The 20,543-nt window shown below is 36.1% G+C and overlaps 1 protein-coding gene across 4 annotated transcripts in view; it reads left to right on the plus strand.

The window, feature by feature from the left end:
• Nucleotides 1-8,455: 8,455 nt before the first annotated feature.
• Nucleotides 8,456-20,543, plus strand: part of LOC138692225 (bleomycin hydrolase) — a 48,659-nt gene continuing 36,571 nt past the window's right edge. Inside the window, exons 1-5 of one of the 4 annotated variants that reach the window (XM_069815358.1) lie at nt 8,456-8,605; nt 9,479-9,636; nt 9,723-9,875; nt 12,861-12,953; nt 18,236-18,373. In XM_069815358.1, the coding sequence (XP_069671459.1) occupies nt 8,596-8,605; nt 9,479-9,636; nt 9,723-9,875; nt 12,861-12,953; nt 18,236-18,373 (552 nt within the window). In that variant the 5' untranslated portion in view covers nt 8,456-8,595. The other 3 variants (XM_069815364.1, XM_069815380.1, XM_069815372.1) reach the window with 3 other exon arrangements.

The following is a 20,543-nucleotide window of genomic DNA, read 5'->3' on the forward strand; positions in this document are numbered from 1 at the left end:
CGAATTTTTCTCCTCAAATATTAATTTGAAATAACTACTGAAGCTTTCCTGGCGACGTGATAATTCGAAATTTTCTCGGGCTTCCAGCCAGGTCATAAGTTGGTGATCCACCGACGTTTCGAGGATGTTCATCTTCCTCATCTTCAGGGTTAAATGATATCTGAGGGTACCCAGCTCCTTAATTTATAGTGCCAGAGGGAGTCAGCCGAGGAGCTGTGCGCCAATTGGCTGTTATTGGTGCGGACCACGGCGAGAACGCGGCCGACGTGTCGTCTTGCTTTGTGCGTTCTGGCTGAATGACCTTGGGTCTCACGGTGGGCTCGGCGGATGAGTTCTCATGTGTCCTCTGCTGATGACGGCCCGTTGTCCGGGTGGTGAGAAATTTAATAGCCGGTGCCCATGCCGCGCTTAGTTGGAGACCCGAGTCCCGGTTCAGTTTATCGCGTTCCGCCGCTATGGCCAGGGTTTCTTTTACTCACGGAACGCGGTAACCTGAACTGGGACTCGGGTCTCCAACTAAGCGTGGCATGGGCACCGGCTATTAAATTTCTCACCGCCCAGATGACGGGCCGTCATCAGCAGAGAACTCGTCCGCTGAGCCCACCGTGCTAGGTCATTCAGCCGGAAAGCACAAAACAAGACGACACATCGGCCGCATTCTCGCTGCGGTCCGCACTAATAACAGCCAATCGGCGCACAGCTCCTCGGCTGACTCCCTCTGGCACTATAAATTAAGGAGCTAGGTACCCTCAGATATCATTTAACCCTGAAGATGAGGAAGATGAACATCCTCGAAACGTCGGTGGATCACCAACTTATGACCTGGCTGGAAGCCCGAGAAAATTTCGAAATATTAATTTATTTATTAGGTTTATGTTCATTATTTTGTTAATATACTGACATCAAGACACAGGGATTAATTTATAGGTCCCAGAAATATTATGCACATTATTAGGCATAATTATACAGTAAATCATGGACAGGCAAACTTGGCACAGCATGACATATTACCTTCCCCCCACCAATACAGCTTAGGCACACGCTACCTGCGAGACAGAGGACCGTGATGTGTGTGTCATATCAGATGAAAGAACAGATGAGTCGCAATGAACTGTTCATTTTCAATCCCTGATGGCATACATAAAGAATATGGCAATGTCCTTGAAAAGCTATAAGAAGAAATTAAAAAAAAAAAAGATTCCAAGATGACAGGAATTTAGAAAAGTCATTTACTGTAGTTTATTTTGGAATCCGTTTGTAGTAGAAAATATTGAGGGTTCCTCTCGGGTTACAAATGGAAGTAACTGAACTTAAACATGACATGCACATCAGGAATGTGTATTCATCTCTTAGGAAATGATATATTTAGGAAGTTTCAGAAAGATAAACACCCACATATGCATGATTTCAGATTCCTTTTGTCACATAAATATCACGAAATCTTCTGTAAGGTCAAATATGTTGTTGTTGTTGTTTCAATGCCTTGCACCTAGCAATGAAGCCATTACCATTCGTGCTCTCCAATACCTCTGGGCTACAGCGTCTTCTGCAGATAGTGCATTGCAGGTCTTCATGTAAGTAAGGTCAAATATAAGCAACAGAAACTTGAATTCGGCTCTGCTACTTGGGACATCAAATTTTATCCCAAGAATTACGTTAATAATTCAGAGCAAATGTTAACCTGCTTTTTGCGGTACTGATACTGTGTACATTATTGCAATAAAATTAAAAATTAATTTCATAAAAGCAAATGATTAATAATTTATTTAGTGCAGAAATTGTTGTCAAGAAGTTTTATGTTCCCATTATTGTATATTGTATTGCAGTAGCTGAGAAAGTTAATTCATTTAGCTTATTACTTTTCTCGATGTCTTAGATTGAACATTCTGCTATGTTGTAGTGTATGATTAAAATTAAAATTTAAAATAATGCAAATATATAGCACTTGTAATTGAAGGGCTCAGTGCAATAAGGTGCTAACCCTCACTTTTGTCAAAATTGAGATTTATACACAAACATACGTGGAATAATATTGTTCACTTTCTGTCAAAAGATGGCTCTGGTATGAGTATAAATTTCGCAACAGTAAATGCATATCCTTTTTCTAATCAATGTTAAGAGTTATTTGTTTTGAGCAATAAGGCGCCAACCTATACCAACTTGGAAGGATAAAGTAGCCAAATGAAAGTTAATTGAAATGATGACGTGAGTAACTAAACTGATGACAGCATCGATGACCCAGATTATATTATATCTGACTGGAAATGAAGGCAGATCGGAAGAGGTAAGGATTAATTTAATTTCTCATTATTAAAATAGTACTGAGGGATGACACCTTCTTGCATCAAAATTAAACGTTATAAAAGTTACACACACACACATATATATATATATATATATATATATATATTAATATATATTTTTTTGATTTTACTCCACTGTTTCAGTGTGTATTAAACATATCAAGGGAACATGAGATCAGTCACATCAAATTCCCTCCAAACGGGAAAAGAAAGCAGCACCATCAAGACTGGGAACGTTTTAAACACAAGAGAAGGAAAAATAAAGGACAACAATATACTTCACTATTCAACAAAGAAGTTATTCAAACTAGAGCGATCGTGATTTTGGTCGCATACAGTAGAGTTGTATTCTCGGAGATATTGTTCCACCGTTTATACTACAGAAGACTGGTCATATACAGAGTGTATCAAAAGGTCAGGTCAAGCCTTAAGGAGGTGATTCAGGATCTTATTTGCAACAAAAAATCCTAATACACTTTTTCATTATTCATCCCCGTTTCCAAGTTACATGAATATCACGTACCGTATCTATTCCCATTTGATTCCACACCTAATGGACCTGTCTGCTTGAGAGAAGGTAGGCTAATTGTCAGTAGTCTATAGCAGATGCTCAAAATGTCCCCTCTCTTGCACGAACATACGCTTCAGCACGTCGTCTGACCTCTCCCTGCTCATTATCCAATCCGTGCTGGTGTATCTCCATTGCAGCCGTGTTTATCTTTGCAACGAGCTCTTCCCTGCTTGCTATCACCGTTTGGTACATTTTCTTCTTCTTGCAGCCCCAGAGAAAGAAGTTCAATGGTATTAAGTCTGGGGACCGGACTGGCCAGGCAACTATGGTATCAACTATATGGTACTCCACCACATTTCAGACTTCCAGTACGCCAATGGTTAGATCACCATTTTCGAGGTAGATGGATTGAAAGGGGTGGTCCCATTGCCTGGCCAGCCCGGTTCCCAGACCTAACACCATTGGACTTCTTTCTTTAGGGCTCCATGAAGGAGAAAGTGTACCAAACTGAGATAGCAAGCAGGGAAGAGCTCGTTGCAAAGATTAACATGACTGCAATGGAGATACACCAGCACGGATTGGATAATGTGCAGCGAGCGGTCAGACAGCGTGCTGAAGTGTGTATTCGTGCGAAAGGGGGACATTTTGAGCATCTGCTCTAGACAACTGACAATTAGCCTACCTTCTCTCAAGCAGACAGGTCCATTAGGTGTGGAATCAAATGGGAATAGATACGGTACGTGATATTCGTGAAACTCGGAAATGGGGATGAATATTGAAAAAATGTATTAGGATTTTTGTTGCAAATAGGGTCCTGAATCACCTCCTTAAGGCTTGACCTGACCTTTTGATACACCTTGTATAATCTTAAATGCTAATACAAAAAAGAAGTTTACATTAACGAAGATGCATCAGTTGGACTTTAAAAATTTTCGTCCATTGACTTATTCAATACTGAAAAAAAATACAGTAGTTTCAGATTTAAAGAAACCTCTCCAATTTTCAAATGCCTCTTTGTTTAAGATTGACTCAGCTTTACCAGGCATTTTAGAGGTTGGTTACACTTACTAGCATGAACTGTCATTACATTCAGTACACTCTCAAGAAATGGGATCGTCATAGTTCAACAATTTCAATTTGTGATTTACAACCTAAATATTCAACACAACTTCCTATGGAGAGTCGAAAATTAGAAGATGTAATGTCACTTCTGGAATAGATCCCACCAGTACATCATGTTTTCTACAGGAATCTTGTTATTCACGGTACTGCAGGTGAAGAACATTAACCTGAAAATGTGGATATACTTGATGAAAATATATAGTGCATGGTAAAATTGAATTGCTGTAATGCCATTTAAATTTCGGCCAGTGTATGGGACCAGTGCCCACCCAGCATCATGATGCACAAAGGGAGCTGCGATAGGTAGCGATATCTGATTACGAAAGCCGCTATAACGGCTGGGAGGATCACCGTGCTAACGACACGATATCTGCATTCTGGTTGGATGATCGTCCACCTCTGCTTCGGCATGTGGATGTGAGGTCAGAAGCCGGCTGGACGATCATGGTCCTTCATGGACTGTCGTGCCTCGTATTATTATTATTATTGATGTAGATTCATTTTCCGGGCTGAGAGGCCGTGGTCTATTAGTTGGTTTTATACCAGAAGTTTCGTCTGCAACTGCGGCAGACATCTTCAGTGGAGTGGTATCCGGGATCGCAAGACTCTTCTCGGCGTACCTGAGGCAACTGATCCTGTGTCTGGTTGTGCGGGCGTATTTATAGTGCGGCTCGCGGGCCGAGGCCTGTTGTCGCTGCGGTCCGCGCCGCTTTGTTCGCTGCTCCTGTTCTGGGTTCCGTCCTTTTGTTGTAGTGGCTTCTTATCTGTTCTGTTTAGGACCGGGTACCAACACTTGTTTAGCTTTACGCCTTCTTCCTTGCGATTAAAGTTGTTGTTATGTACATAAACAGAACAGATAAGAAGCCACTACAACAAAAGGACGGAACCCAGAACGGGAGCAGCGAACAAAGCGGCGCGGACCGCAGCGACAACAGGCCTCGGCCCGCGAGCCGCACTATAAATACGCCCGCACAACCAGACACAGGATCAGTTGCCTCAGGTACGCCGAGAAGAGTCTTGCGACCTCGGATACCACTCCACTGAAGATGTCTGCCGCAGTTGCAGACGAAACGTCTGGTATAAAACCAACTAATAGACCACGGCCTCTCAGCCCGGAAAATGAATCTACATCTATAGACTCCGGCCGTGAAAGCCTACACTGCAAGATTATTATTATTATTATTATTATTATTATTATTATTATTATTATTATTATTATTATTATTATTATTATTATTATTATTATAAGCAAATCTTGTTTTAAACACAGTATAATGCAACATTAAAAGAATGTCCAAGTGTAGAGGACAAATTCAGATATTATTCATTATAATTCTAATTTAGTTAGGCTGTATAAGTGTTCAGAATAAATTTATGTTTGTAATTCATTCGCAATCTCTCTCAAAGCAGTGTCCAACCATCTGGTGCAATAAGGTGCTAACCAACATAGACGTCCCCGATTATCATAATGCCTGTAATATAGATCTTCCAAATTCGGTAAAATGTTTCAAAATTACATAAATGTAACTTAAGAATCACAGCTTCACATTGAAAGCAGTTTCAGCATTTAAATTTCAATATTTGGAATTATGCCTTTTTCTAAACTTTAAAATGCTCATCTCTCACAAGTAACTATGTGTGGGTTAACACCTTATTGCACCGAGCCCTTCAATTATTCTATCATACTCTCTCTATCAAACCTGTTTTCAAGCCCCCCACTCTTTGTGTGTTCTGTTTCCCCTACCATACCTGTGCCTGCGGTAAATTATTGATCTAATGATTCAAATTTTCATATTTCTGATATATCTCAGGTGATTGAAATGATCACTTGTCGTCTGCATTAAATAAATTATTAATCACTGACTGATCTGGGGCAAACAAATCTGGTTCGTTTGTCTTCGAGCAGAGAAGATTGGAACCTGGTCAGGGATGTGATCACTGTTACCAGTAGGCCCAGGCCCACCCAAAAAAATTGGGAATTTTTGCGTTTCTTTTTAGACAAAACAATCAACATTAAAAATAAACCATGTATCCAGAGTACTGGTTACAATCAGTAGAATTAACGTAAGAAGTCAAAAATTCATTCATTTCTTCAAGAGTCAATTTAACTGTATTAGATTGGGCTTAAAAATGTGTCTGGCAGCAATAAAAAAAGGAAGCTGTGGAGGCTACTGGATTGTTACATCAGCTAGAAAAATTTGACTCCTTATTTTATTTGGTATGTTTAGACGGTATTCTTGCCACTGGCGCATGCTGAACCTGGAGTATGGGTGTTCTGTTAAAAATATATAATTGGTCTATAGTCACACGAGTTTAGTATAAATTTCAAATTCATTAGCTACTCGTGCTACGTGAGTAAATAAACTATCTGCTGTTCTATCAGCACTAACATCTACAAAGCCCAAGAATCTTTCATAGACATAGCGGAGAACTGTAGATAGTTGAGATTTGTTTTCGGTATGAGAAGTTTGACCAAGTATTATAGCCACAAATGAAACTGTGTTAATTTCACACTGTGGAAGAATTTAGATGGTTTTCTAAAAGTAAACCATATTTATATTAAAACTACATACTTAGACTTTAACAAACAAAATTTGATAACACAATCCCAAGGGAAAAAATGGAACTCTCTGCATCAAAATCCACAGTTAATTCCCGATTTACAACGCAAATCGTCTATAGCTGCATTTAGATTGGCAACAGACCATGATTGTTTGGCCAAACACCTGCACAGAATTGGAATATATCAGTCCCCTAACTGCCCATTGTGCAACTCAAATCAAGAAATGGATTTGGAACACCTCAAAATCTGTGCTTCAGTGGCTGGCCATGATAATATCTTTGAAAAATATTGGAGTGCAAGAGGTCAAATGCCTGGCATTAGAAAACAACAACATACTCGTGTTGGACTTAATAAGACTTAAGGAACAGTTAAGCATCTATGTAAGTATATAAAGTGTAATTAGTATGTATTCGTGTATTTTTTCAGTGATCGCCATATGTATAACAAGTATACTGACAAGGGAACCAGAACAACCAGACAGAAGCTTGGACTTTAATAAAGGCGCATCAATATAGACTTAGAAGTGTACGTCACATTGATTGAACAGATAAGAAAAATACTGCATGAAGCCAGAAGTAAAATTGACAGAGTAATGTTCGGAAGAGTTACAGTATTATGGACCGAAATAGATAGAGTTAGCGGTTTAGTAGAGAAACTAGCAGATGATTTAATCGACATAGTCAGACTATTACCAGAACCAGACAAGAACTTTCATTTATCCATTGACACACGGATCCGGACAAAAAGAGGATTAGTAGATGTAGTGGGCTACACACTAAAATATTTGTTTGGGACTATGGATTCTAGAAACCAACATAATATTAACCTCTTATAGTTGACCAATTACAAGAGTTTCAGCAAAAGATGTTACATGTAGAAGAACACCAAATTACTTGGATAAAGACATTACATGAAGAAACACACACTAACGCAGCAAACATAAAGAGACTAGCAGAAGTGCTTAGAGATTCCATTGCAAATTTCTCAGTAGTCGTAGGCAGGATTCAGACATGTGTAGGATACTTAACAACTTATAAGAAAACAAACAGAGTACAGTTTTATGATTCGGGAAGTGGAACTCGCTATCCTTGAAATGCAACTGTCTCTCTCAAACACATTGATCGCGCTAGACATGACTTCAATAGGGAAGTTGTCAACCTCCTTAATACGACCGCATAATTTATCAGATATCCTACAGCAGATATCTTTAAAATTGACTTCGGGACAATCCATGATTACCTTCCACCACAGTTGAAGATATGTATATTTATTATGATATTGCAAATGTTCATGCAGCTGCTACAAGTAACAGCATCAGGCTTTTTATTGAAATTCCTCTAAAGGCAGCAGAGTGCAGACAATTTATAAAGAAAAATAGGTTAGAGTTATCCTTCTTCCGAAAGATACAGGAAGGTGAGTTTATAGAATATAATATATATTTTATGAAAATAATATATAAACCTTATGTATTTCATATCTCAATAGTGGAAGGAAGGTGTTAATTTTTTCAAAAGAACACGATATCGAAAGTACAATGCATTTTATTGTCTGCTATAGGGAAAGAATTTGTGATGAGGCGATAGTAGCGATCCTGGTGGTGAGCAACTATCTATGGTTGCATATTTAGTATTAAGCTTCGTGACTGTATATACTAGACTGTGGTGTGGTAGTGTCTACAAACTGGCGTTTCAGCTAAAGCCTGATTCAGACGGTGCTAGTTTCTGTCACAGTCTAGTATATACAGTCGCGAAGCTCAATACGTAGTAAATATGCAAACATGAGGTAGTTGCTCACCACTAGGATCGCTAATATCGCCTCATTACAGGCAATGCAAAATAGTACCGTCAAAGTCTATTGTTTCTAGCACCCTCAAAACTCAAGCTTCGTGACTGTATAATAGTAGACTGTGTTTCTGTGATGGATTCCAAGGTGGCTGCGCTGATGGCTGATGATTGTTTATCTCCATTCATAGCCATCGGAAAATTATTTCGTGTGAGAGGGAAATATATTTTCTTAAGAGCATTTCTGTTTTAACAATTTTGTTGTTGGCGTCTCTGTGTAGTGACGGGGAAAAGTTGTCATATATATTTGTCAATATGGATGCTTGTAAGTTTTAGCTAATTTTGCTTTGTCAGATACTTTTGTAAAGTGATTGTCATATTGAAAATCGTGAATTGGTCTTCATGGGCACGTATATCCTCTTGTTGTTTTAAACACTTTTAGAATTTATTGTAGACTGTTGCATCTGCATGATTACTACCAATATAATATTAATCATATGACTCGCCACCTGATTGTGACGGGAAGGATGTTTTGTAATCTTGATTTATTTCACATTGATGAATTGTCATTCAGAAAAGAGGCAATTGTCATGTGTTCTTCTATATTCTAATGCTATATTTCTTATTCACCAAGCCTGTTATTTGCAGTATATATAGCCTATGTAACAGTAAACTTAATTCCAAATATTATATGTAGATTATGGTTTTTAATAGATAAGATAAAACTTGATAGCATAAGCGTACAATGAATATGACCTTTGACATTTGGATATTTTCAACTTATTATGTATACGAAAACTCGTAGTTTTAACGAAATTCTTCAGAAGAACTACACTAAAGATGGTACATCAAACTTACTCCCCTATTACACACTAAATACCAATGTAGCATGCGAGAGATCCAGGACGAATGACTGGGAGACCTCCCAATTGTTATTTTGGTAACAGGTGGGGAAACTGCAACAGTGGATTAGAGTATACAAATACTTTAGTATCAAACGATTTTTATGTTGAAAGTATTTGTGGTTGCTAATTAAAACCATTGTTTATTACTATATACATATCATAGAAGTCAGTGAAGCAAACATTTTGTCTCCTGTAGCTAGTGTAGCTTTTCTGGAAATTATGAATATGAAAATTGGGTTGGCATTTTGTTTACTTAAGTGATATTATATAATTATACTATATGTCTTTTGTAGCAGCCCTGAGTCCAGAAACTCTACAGAAGTTCCGCAGCAATTTCTACGCGGACCCAAAAAATATTTTAGCTCAAAATGTGTGTACACGTATAGATCCCCTTGATGTCTGTCTATCAAGAAAGCACCTAGAAGAGACACAACATGTTTTCACGCATAAGGTATTGTAGTGTTGGATTTGGTAAGATAAGAATGTGATTTTAAATTCTGTTGGTGCTTACTCATCTTTTCCTGATCTCAATTTCAGGTTGAAACAGAAGCAAAACCAATAACGAATCAAAAGAATACGGGACGATGCTGGATATTTGCCACTCTTAATGTTATTCGTATACCATTTATGAAGCAATATAATTTAGATGAATTCGAATTCAGTCAAGCTTATTTGTTCTTTTGGGACAAGGTAACTTTATTTTATTTAAGATTTTGAGATAGAATTTCTGGTGTGGAAAATTAATTTAATAGTAGATTGCAGTGTAACTTGAACACAGTTTTATTACTCAACACTACCACTGTATTCTCCAGTGCATGTTATTACTTAAGTTCTCTATTAGATTTCAGAATCTTGTGAACCAGGCATAAAAACCTTTCCAAAGAATACCACATCGACTCTAGGACACTAGGTACCATTCTTAACTTTAGTGTACATTATAAATCATAGGTCTATGTTTTGTAATTTATTATAAGATTATAATCTTAGAAAATTGTGGAAAAGTGGTCATGGGGCAGATTTTTCTCTCTTATTCATTCTCTTTTACCATTACACTATTATCATTCTCTTATTAGATCTGTGAATATTCTCAGTAATTTAAGGGGCAGGAACTATGAACACACTTTTTTTTTGTATCTGTAAATGATTTAAATGACTATAAATAATGACAGGTTTTGGAAATTGAAATTAAAATGTTTGTTTGTATTTTTGGACAAACCAGAGTCATTGAACATAAAAATATTGAAGTATTGATATAAAAGGAGTTAACTTTATTCTCCCGGCTCTTGTATTTTTCTTCTCTTCGAGCATTTTTAGTCCTTATTTATACATAATGTAAAGTCATTATTCCAAACATTTGATTTTGCCTTGAATTATGATTGTTTATATGATGAATTTTGTTGTTCAAGAGTTGCATTAAAATGTGCAGTCTTTTTAGAAGGTAGTGCTTGCTAGAAATGGCTTTTAGTGCTCACCCATTTAAAATCAAACAGTATTATTATGAATTTGGAAAACTGGCCAGTTTTGTTCTAAGCATACCAGTAGTAATGGGTATTTTATGTCATGATCATGAACAATAATTGGACAAATGTTTGAAACAGGAGCATAACACACATCTAATCAAATCAGAGCTGCAAACTGCAGTCGAGTTCAACTATTACGCGAGACAAAATCTGTCTCAATAGTAATATGCGTTACAAGAGCGGTATGTTGATGTTTTCATGCTCGAGGAAAAGATTGAAAAAGCGAAATGTACTTGAGCTTTTTTAATTTCCGAGAACATGAAAACAAACATACCGCTCGTGTATCGTACATTATTTTGTGCGAAGATCGTTTATTACATACCTGAAAGAGGAATTTCTAATTAGTTGCAATGAAATTTCCATCTTGGTTTCTGTTCAATGATGGCAACTTTTAAAAACTAAAATATCTATCTTCAACATTGTTGCTATAAAATGTTTTCTGTGTTTACTATATTCCAGCAGGCCGTGATATAAGTCTGTTTTTTTTTTTTTTTTCCCCCCCAGTCTATAAATGCGAACTTAAAACAAACGGTAAGGTTATGTAATGATTTATTTTTCATTTTAATATTTTAACAATATTATTTATATGACATATTGCAATAATAACATCGGCATCTGGAATCTTGTTGATTTTTTCACGGCGTCCATAATGTTACTTGCGTTACAAATGCAGTAACTTTTGTGGTGTTGTAGAGTTTACTTAATTTTTGCAAATATTTAAAAACAATAATTAACAGTGCAATTTAGGTGAAATTGCAGTGGTAAGTTTCCAATTTATAATTATTACTATGTTAAACGTCTCTAAAAATAATATGTTAAAAGCCTAAAGCAGTAAAATGAATGTGGCGTTTAAGCGGTGAGAAGAGGGAAATTGTTGTGTGTGTTACGTTGGGAATACTGAATGTGGTATTTCACACTTACCGCGTATTGGTTTTGTGCGGAAAGCAAGCAAATATGCACGATCTCACACAAAATACTTTTAATTTAAGCCTAGCTGCCGAAATACAGATTAAAGTTTTTTTTAAGTAACTGAACGAACTAATTTGTCAATTTTCTATGTGAAATTTTGTTGATTCCTTAGTCTCCCATATTTTCATCAAAAAAAGTTGGCAAACCTAGTTCTAGGGCTCAAATGAGAACCATGTAACAAATGTAAGTGAGAAAATGTTGAAACAATCTAGGTCTTCCTTTCAGATTCAGTTTTCAGCTAGTTTTTTTTTTTTTTTTTACGTTTAGTAAGAATTTTATCAATAATTTTTTTTTTCCAGGACTTAATATGATTGAAACTGCTAACATAATTCATCCTAATCAATCTAAAATTGTGGTTCCCAGATTGTGAGTCGCGATCCCCTAGGGAGGTTGTGTAAAGAACTGAGGGGGATAGAGAAAATAAAACAAAAACACTTTTTGAAATACGTTTATGTATATTTAGAAACATAAACCTAAATAACGTTGAACTTAAAAATAAAAAAATGAGTAGTGAGAAAAAATATGTGTATATTAATGCGATAAATATGTCTCTTTTTGAAGAGCTCCTCAAATCTGAAATCTACATTCAAAACACACATTGACATAATTTCGACTGTAACCTAACATAACCTATTACAACCTAATCTAACCTGACCTTAACTAACCCTAACTAATTCAAGAAAAACTAAGCTAACCTGGTAATGTTATGTTAGTTTAGGTTAGCTTAGGTTTGTTAAATTGGCTTAGATTAGTTTAGCTTGGTTTTGCTTGGGTTAGTTATGTTGGGTTACAGTTGAAATTATGTGCTTCCGAAATTTTTTTCTGTTACCTTCTGAAAATTGAGAATAAAATCGTCCTTTTCTTTTAAAAGTTAAAATCGTGGAATGGTCGTCCTGAGTTTTCTTTGATGATATTTACATGGATGAAGTGATGTTTTCATAAAAATTGTCATATTTGGTCAAATTTTGTAATTTTATATAGGTCCTGCACCTTCAAATTGACGTGACATATGAAATGCATTTGGTTATCTTGAACGCTGTTGTAGTATGTTGGAGAACTTTCTCACAATCTTTGATGAACATTCAAGTGTTGTGTAGAAGTAGGGATCGAGGCATGAATATTAGTATTGAGAATATGGCTTTATATTCTGGAGCAAAATTACTTCAAAGGAATGTCTTCATTTCAGATTGAGCGCTGCAATTACTTCCTTACAAACATGGTGAAGACAGCGCAAGCAGGCGAGCCTGTCGACGGAAGACTCGTTTCATTCTTGCTTCATGTAAGTATAGTCAGAGTGTACAATAAATCTCTGTTTTAATGTTCCCGTTTTTTAAGGAATAATCTGTTAATTCCCAGTCAAATTACCATAAGAATAATGTAATTAATTCCGGTAATTTCCTAGAAGACTGGCAAAATCCAACATGGCTGACGAAAACTACCAAAAACGTTCTGCCAACTATGAAGTCCAAATGTCACCAAACATCGCAAAATCAAAGATGAAAAATCAAATATATATTCATATATTTAAAGAAGAACAAGCCCTCTAAAAAAATTAAAATATATTTAATTTTTCGTATTTGATTTTTTTGGCGTTTTGTGGCATTCGAACTTCATAGTTGGTAGTAATTTTCTGGCAGTTTTCGTCCTCACTTTACCCCCAAAAATCACTAAAACACAAAACAAAACATAATAATTTATCACCTTATCAAATAAAATTCAATTCTCATTGACATCTTCGACAACCACTTCACTTCCAGTATTAATGACACAGGCTTTAAGGCAATCTAAACTTAAATCATGCAAGCTACAAAGAACTAAACCAACACTTTGTCATACAGTCAACTTTGCATAAATAAACCACATCTTTACACTAAATTAAATTCTCTTCGAACACTTATTACACCTTAACATCTACAGAAAATTCAGTAAATAATTCCTTTAAACCACAGAAAAACAGTTTTCTCCTCAACATTCAACACAATCCTTATTCACCAGCGAAAGAACTAAACCAAAATCGACACAAAATTTAATAAATAATTTCAGAACACGGTTTCCTTCCTTTCCCTCTTACTTCAAAATTCCAACCTTGTGCACACAAAATAAATTATTGGCACTGAAAAGTGCCTTTTTGTAAGCATGATGATGCGCATTCGACAAATGCAGACAAATCTACAATGTAACATCACTCACGTCAAACAACCAGGAACAACTGACAATGTCATTATCCATTCAAAATTAACGAAAATTCTAGAATAAATTACAACTATAACCAATCAAATCGGAAGAAAATCACAAAAATCATAAAATGACAAACTTTCAATAGCTTTAGCCATCAGACACAACATAACACCACTCACGTCAAACAACCAAGAACAACTGATAACTTCATTATCCATTCAAAATTAACGAAAATTCTAGAACAAATGACAACTATAACCAATCAAATTAAAAGAAAATCACGGCGACACCTAGTATAAAAAACCTAGAACTAACATGTAAAAGTCACTAAAAGATCATTAACATTTAACTCTGAAATAAAAAAGTTGGTAATACTTACTATATTCAACCAAGTGCCCGTCTTCTATGAAATTACCTTAATTCCTGCTTTTAAGAAATACTTCTCAAGTGGATTTAATGATAATGAAGTTGGAAATTTCGAATCGATTTTCAGTAATCAATAGTACCGACATATTCGATAGTGCATCTCAAGTTATAGTAATGCAGCACTACACTGCAGCATCATTCCTTATAATTTTTTATGGTCTTGCATTGCTTTCACAGAGTGGTTGGTTTGCTTGCTTTGTTCCCGTGAGTTGTATGGATCTTGTTTCCAATTTTTTTTGTTAGTTTATGCTGTCTATGCATCGCTATAATGGTGACTAAACAGAAGAAATTAATTATGAACAGAAAGTAAAAATAATACAGGGTATCGAGGTTATTCCTCAAATAACAGTATCGCATATGGCAAAAAGGCATGGTTTGCCATCTATGTCATTATGGGGAATAATGAAGAAATTTTCAGTGCCGAGTTTTAGTGTGGTTCGGGTTCAACCGAACAGAAAAACATTCGTGCCTCTATTTGAAGAGTTAGAAAATATTATAATGAAATTGTATTTAAATAATAAATTATGCAGTGAGAGAAGTGAGATGGTATGCCACAGTATGAAATACTGTCACTGGTTTCTATGGCCAGAAAAAATACCGTCACTGAAAAAATGTTGTTATTGTTTTCTAATGCCAGGCATTTGACAAAGTCATTTGACCTCTTGCACTCCAATATTTTTCAAAGATATTATCATGGTCAGCCACTGAAGCACAGATTTTGAGGTGTTCCGAATCCATTTCTTGGTTTGAGTTGCACAATGGGCAGTTAGGGGACTGATATATTCCAATCTATGCAGGTGTTTGGCCAAACAATCATGGCCTGTTGCCAATCTAAATGCAGCTACAGACGATTTGCGTGGTAAATCGGGAATTAACTGTGGATTTTGATGCAGAGTTCCATTTTTTTCCCTTGAGATTGTGTTATCAAATTTTGTTTGTTAAAGAGTAAGTATGTAGATTTAATAAATCTTTTCACAGAGTAAAACGTAGATTTAGTAACAGATCTGTAAGTAGCAGTGCTGCCCTTCTTTGCTAAAGCATCTGCATTCTCGTTTCCCAGGATTCCACAATGGGATGGTATCCATTGGAATACAATTCTTTTATTGAGTGATATTAATTGAGAGAGCATTTTAGTTATTTCTGATGTTTGAGATGAAGGTGTGTGTTTAGAGACTATTGATAGAATAGCTGCTTTGGAGTCTGACAATATAACTGCATTCTTAAATTTATTGATGTGGCATAGAAGATTCCTGAGACTTTCACTTATTGCAATGATTTCACCATAAAAACTTGTTGTTCCACTGAAAAAATGTGATCATAAAATTTGTTTGTACATTTCTTCACAGCAAAGAGTACTATCTGTTTGCTTTGTAAATCTAAACCACAGCCTTCTGGAACTGTATTCAGTGTGTACGCCTATTTAGACACGCTTATTTGATAAGCTCATCCCCTGGAATGTTTACAACGGTAGTATTTCAAGTTTAGAAGGCTGTGGTCTGTAGCTTGTGGTGGCCATTGTTGCCAATTTAGTGACTATGTCATTTTTTTTGTTGCACTTTTTATTAATAGTTAAGTAAGGCACTTTGAAGCTTTAAAATTATTTTAAATGATAAATCTTAAAGAACATTGTAAAATGATCTAGTGAATAGCTGAAGTAAATTGAAATTATTTTTTAAGAAATTTAATGTGTTGTGTAAGCTTCAAGGATTCACATTGCTGAGTGCACAAAGCAATTTATTGTATACATCATTTATGTCTATGTTGTAAGGGAGGGAGTATTCCTTTTTTTAAATCGAAGTATGCCAGAGGAAAATCTTGGGGTAGCATATCGCCTCTGGTTTTTTCCCCACTTCCCTCATTGATTGTATGCCATAAGCGAAGTCCAGGATAACAGAGAGGGTTTGGAATTAAACGCGTTACATCAGCTGCTTGTTTATGCAGATGACGTGAATATGTTAGGAGAAAATCCACAAACGATTAGGGAAAACACGGAAATTTTACTTGAAGCAAGTAAAGGGAAGGTTTGGAAGTAAATCCCGAAAAGACAAAATATATGATTATGTCTTGTGACCAGAACATAGTACGAAATGGAAATATAAAAATTAGAAATTTATCCTTTGAAGAGGTGGAAAAATTAAAATATATTGGAGCAACAGTAACAAATATAAATGACACTCGGGAGGAAATTAAATGTAGAATAAATATGGGAAATGCCTGTTATTATTCAGTTAAGAAACTTTTGTCTTCCAGTTTGCTTTCAAAGAAGTTAGAATTTATAAAACAGTTATATTCCTGGTTGTTCTGTATGGTTGTGAAACTTGGGCTCTTACTTTGAGAGAGGAACAGAGGCCAAGGGTGTTTGAGAGTAAGGTTCTTAAGAAAATATTTGTGACTAAGGGGGATGAAGTTACAGAGAATGGAGAAAGTTACACGATGCAGAACTGCACGCATTGTATTTTTCATCTGACATAATTACTTACTTATGACTTTTAAGGAACCTGGAGGTTCATTGCCGCCCTCACATAAACCTGTCATCGATCCCTATTCTGAGCAATATTAATTCAGTCTCTACCATCATATCCCACCTTCCTCAAATCCATTTTTATATTATCTTCCAATCTACATCTCGGCCTCCAATAAGCCTGACATAATTAGAAACATTAAATCCAGACGTTTGAGATGGGAGGGTATGTAGCATGCATGCATTCAGAAATGCATATTGAGTGTTAGTTGGGAGGCCGGAGGGAAAAGAACCTTTGGGGAGGCCGAGACATAAAGGGGAGGATAATATTAAAATGGATTTGATGTAGATGGGATATGATGCTAGGGACTGGTTTAATCTTGTACAGTATAGGCACTGATGATGGGTTTATGTGAGGGCGGCAATGAACCTCCGGGTTCTCTAAAAGCCATTTCTATGTAAGGCCTAATTAAGTAGTTATAATTCTTCTATGCCACATTAATAAATTTAGAAATGCAGTTATATTGTCAGATTCCAAAGCAGCTATTCTATCAATCGTCTCTAAACACACACCTTCATCTCAAACAGCAGAAATAACTAAAATGCTCTCTCAATTATTATCACTCAATAAAAGAATTGTATTCCAATGGATACCATCCCATTGTGGAATCCTGGGAAACGAGAATGCGGATGCTTTAGCAAAGAAGGGCAGCACTGCTACTTACAGACCTGTTACTAAATCTACGTATTACTCTGTGAAGAGATTTATTAAATCTACATACTTAGACTTCAACAAACAAAATTTGATAAAACAATCTCAAGGGAAAAAATGGAACTCTCTGCATCAATATCCACAGTTAATTCCCGATTTACCACGAAAATCGTCTGTAGCTGCATTTAGATTGGCAACAGGCCATGATTGTTTGGCCAAACACCTGCATAGAATTGGAATATATCAGTTACCTAACTGCCCATTGTGCAAGTCAAACCAAGAAATGGATTCGGAACACCTCAAAATCTGTGCTTCAGTGGTTGACCATGATAATATCTTTGAAAAATATTGGAGTGCAAGAGGTCAAATGACTTTATTGTCAAATGCCTGGCATTAGAATACAACAACAATTCTTGGTATATAACACACGTTAGTATGAGTTATTTTAGTCTTTCCTTCCCTTTTTATATGAAGCCCTTTTTAAGGAAAACCCGTATTTAAAGAAAAAAAAAAAGTAATCATTCAGAGATTCGTTAAAAAGGGGTTTCTACTATGAGTATTAATACAGTTAGGGAACTGTGCCTGGAGGTGGACTTAACAAATTCACACGACAGGAGATCAGTCATTTTTTGTGTCTGAGACTGTACACTATAAATATGTCATGAAAGGAGTGCACAGACTTTTCAGCTTAGACAGCACACGACCATATTGATATTTATTTTATTTTCATAGCTTAAAGTTTCGATATTGAAAATTATTTCCCTTTGTCGTTGAAATGTTTCAGGATCCAACTTGTGATGGTGGCCAGTGGGATATGATAGTCAACCTAATAAACAAACATGGACTTATGCCAAAGAAATGCTTCCCAGAGTCATTTAGCTGTGAATCAAGTCTTCGGATGAATGCCATTCTTAAGAGTAAGGTCAGTAAAATAATTCAAAGCATAGCTTCCTTTAAGAGAGAAGTGAAGCAGTGGATATTTGTGCCTTATAAGAGAACTTTACAGTGCATAACCAATTGAAATTTTAATCAAAATTCTTAAGTTTTGTATAATACTCGTTACTCTGTGAATCATGATCACAATAAGAGACGCTGGTCATTGAATTCATAAATGCGTACTTTTTAGGGTTACCATGAGAAGAAATTCTATAGGAGGACATGGAATTTAAAATAAGAGGACATTGCTGAGAAAAGGACTTTTTAAACATTGGTATGAACAAATTAAAGATATAAACAATGGCTCACCTTAGTCAGTTTTCTCACTAGTTGCTGGATCAGTATTACATCTGTACCCTACTTATCGGTGGAGCCCACTTTGTGCACAAGAGCCTGAAGGGACCAGCTTATATCTTGTAACAAATAACTATGGAACTGTTCACAGGACATGTCCTTGAAATTATATTCCACCATGATGATACTTCTGACTGTCTCCGCTAGCATGCGATTTCGTTCTTTTGTCCATTGAGCAGATATTGGGGAAAATACTCTCTCAGCACTTCCATTGTGACTTGGGATGAATAAATAGAATTGACACACTTTTAAGAGTTCTGAGAAAGTTTCAGTGCTCGCAGAACTATTGGAATTGAAGAATTTGCACCATTGTTTATCTAAACTTAAATCTTTGTCCAAATTAACTTGATTGGCATATCTTTGTACATTGCAGAATAAAATTGATAAATTAGTTTAGAATCATGAATAGTGACTTTTTAAAATGTAACAATTCAATGCATGTCAATAGGCCATCATATTTTGTTTTTTTTTGTATGTGCTCCAGCTTCAACCATTGAAAGCAGTTAAATTCTTTCATAGGTTTTCACCATTTGTTTAGATATCCTATGCATAATATCGCACATTATTCAATATTCATATTAATTCTAGTTGAAATGCGAAATGCCGAACATTTTTAATTTTTTTTAATGCCTGCTGGACAGGATAAAATGATTAAAAAGAGGATATGTCCTCCTTTTGCCGAACGGATGGTAACTCTAGTACTTTTTATTTAAGACAATGACTGAATTAGTATGTTTTTGAAAATTGCGGTATAAAAACTTAAAAGAGCACAAATTACAAAATATGAGCAGCTTTTCATATGAAGTACCGGTAGGTGCCCTTAATCTAGAGGCCCTACAGTTTGAGTCAGTTTATCTCTGATCTTTCGACATGATACTTGTTACACTTTAGAGAAGGCCAGTGCTCCTTGCTTGCATGCTGATGGGGGACTGGGACTAGAGTCCACTAGAAGGCGGGTTGTCTGCTAGCGTTTGCGTCAAGAGAGACAGATAGAGAGAGCAAGGCAGCGTACAACATTGCCACATCGTACTTCACGCGCACGTGCAATACAAATAGCGCAGGAGAGAATTTAAATTATCAAAAGACAATAATGACCTTAGCCGTTGATTACTGTAAGCATGACACCAAACAAACCCACTTTCCTTCACTAACAATATTCTTTGCACGTTTCTCAATCACACACCACATGCTTCTGCAGTCGTTTCTTGCACGTTGGCAACATTGCTGCCAGCATCAAGATGGCTGGCAGTGTTCTGCTCGTTAACGTTTTTATAATAATTATACACCTTAAACACTATTTTCCGCGCCTGCTTGTGTAATACTTGTGTTCTTACAGTCTCTTCTACCATTTATTTACCTTACATACACATAGTAAATGTTAGTTTTACTTATTCAATGTATTGAAACACTCGCACGTGAACAAACGAACTCAGGAAGTGCTTGTTATAGACTGATTCTGATTGGTTCTACTGTACAAGCTTGTGACGTCACATACCAGAAATGCTATGGCGCATATAGAAGCTAACCGGCTTCCGAAATGACGTCTAGTCTAGTGTGACTTGGCCTTGGACTGCAACAATATTGTACATATCGACTTTAGTCGCACACAAACACGTGTGCATGTAATCGCTTGTGTTAAGTGGTGAAAGTGTAAACATGAACGAACTTAATTATTATTTTCTTAAAATTCTGTTACCTTCATTCTTGCATGATCACACCAATAGAAAAGATCACAAGCCGCCACTGAAATTCTGACAACCATTTCGCGCAGTTTCTATTAATGGTGCTTCAAACGTAAAAGA

The sequence above is a fragment of the Periplaneta americana genome, chromosome 2 (assembly GCF_040183065.1).
Source record: "Periplaneta americana isolate PAMFEO1 chromosome 2, P.americana_PAMFEO1_priV1, whole genome shotgun sequence".
NCBI classification, from domain to species: Eukaryota; Metazoa; Arthropoda; class Insecta; order Blattodea; family Blattidae; genus Periplaneta; species Periplaneta americana.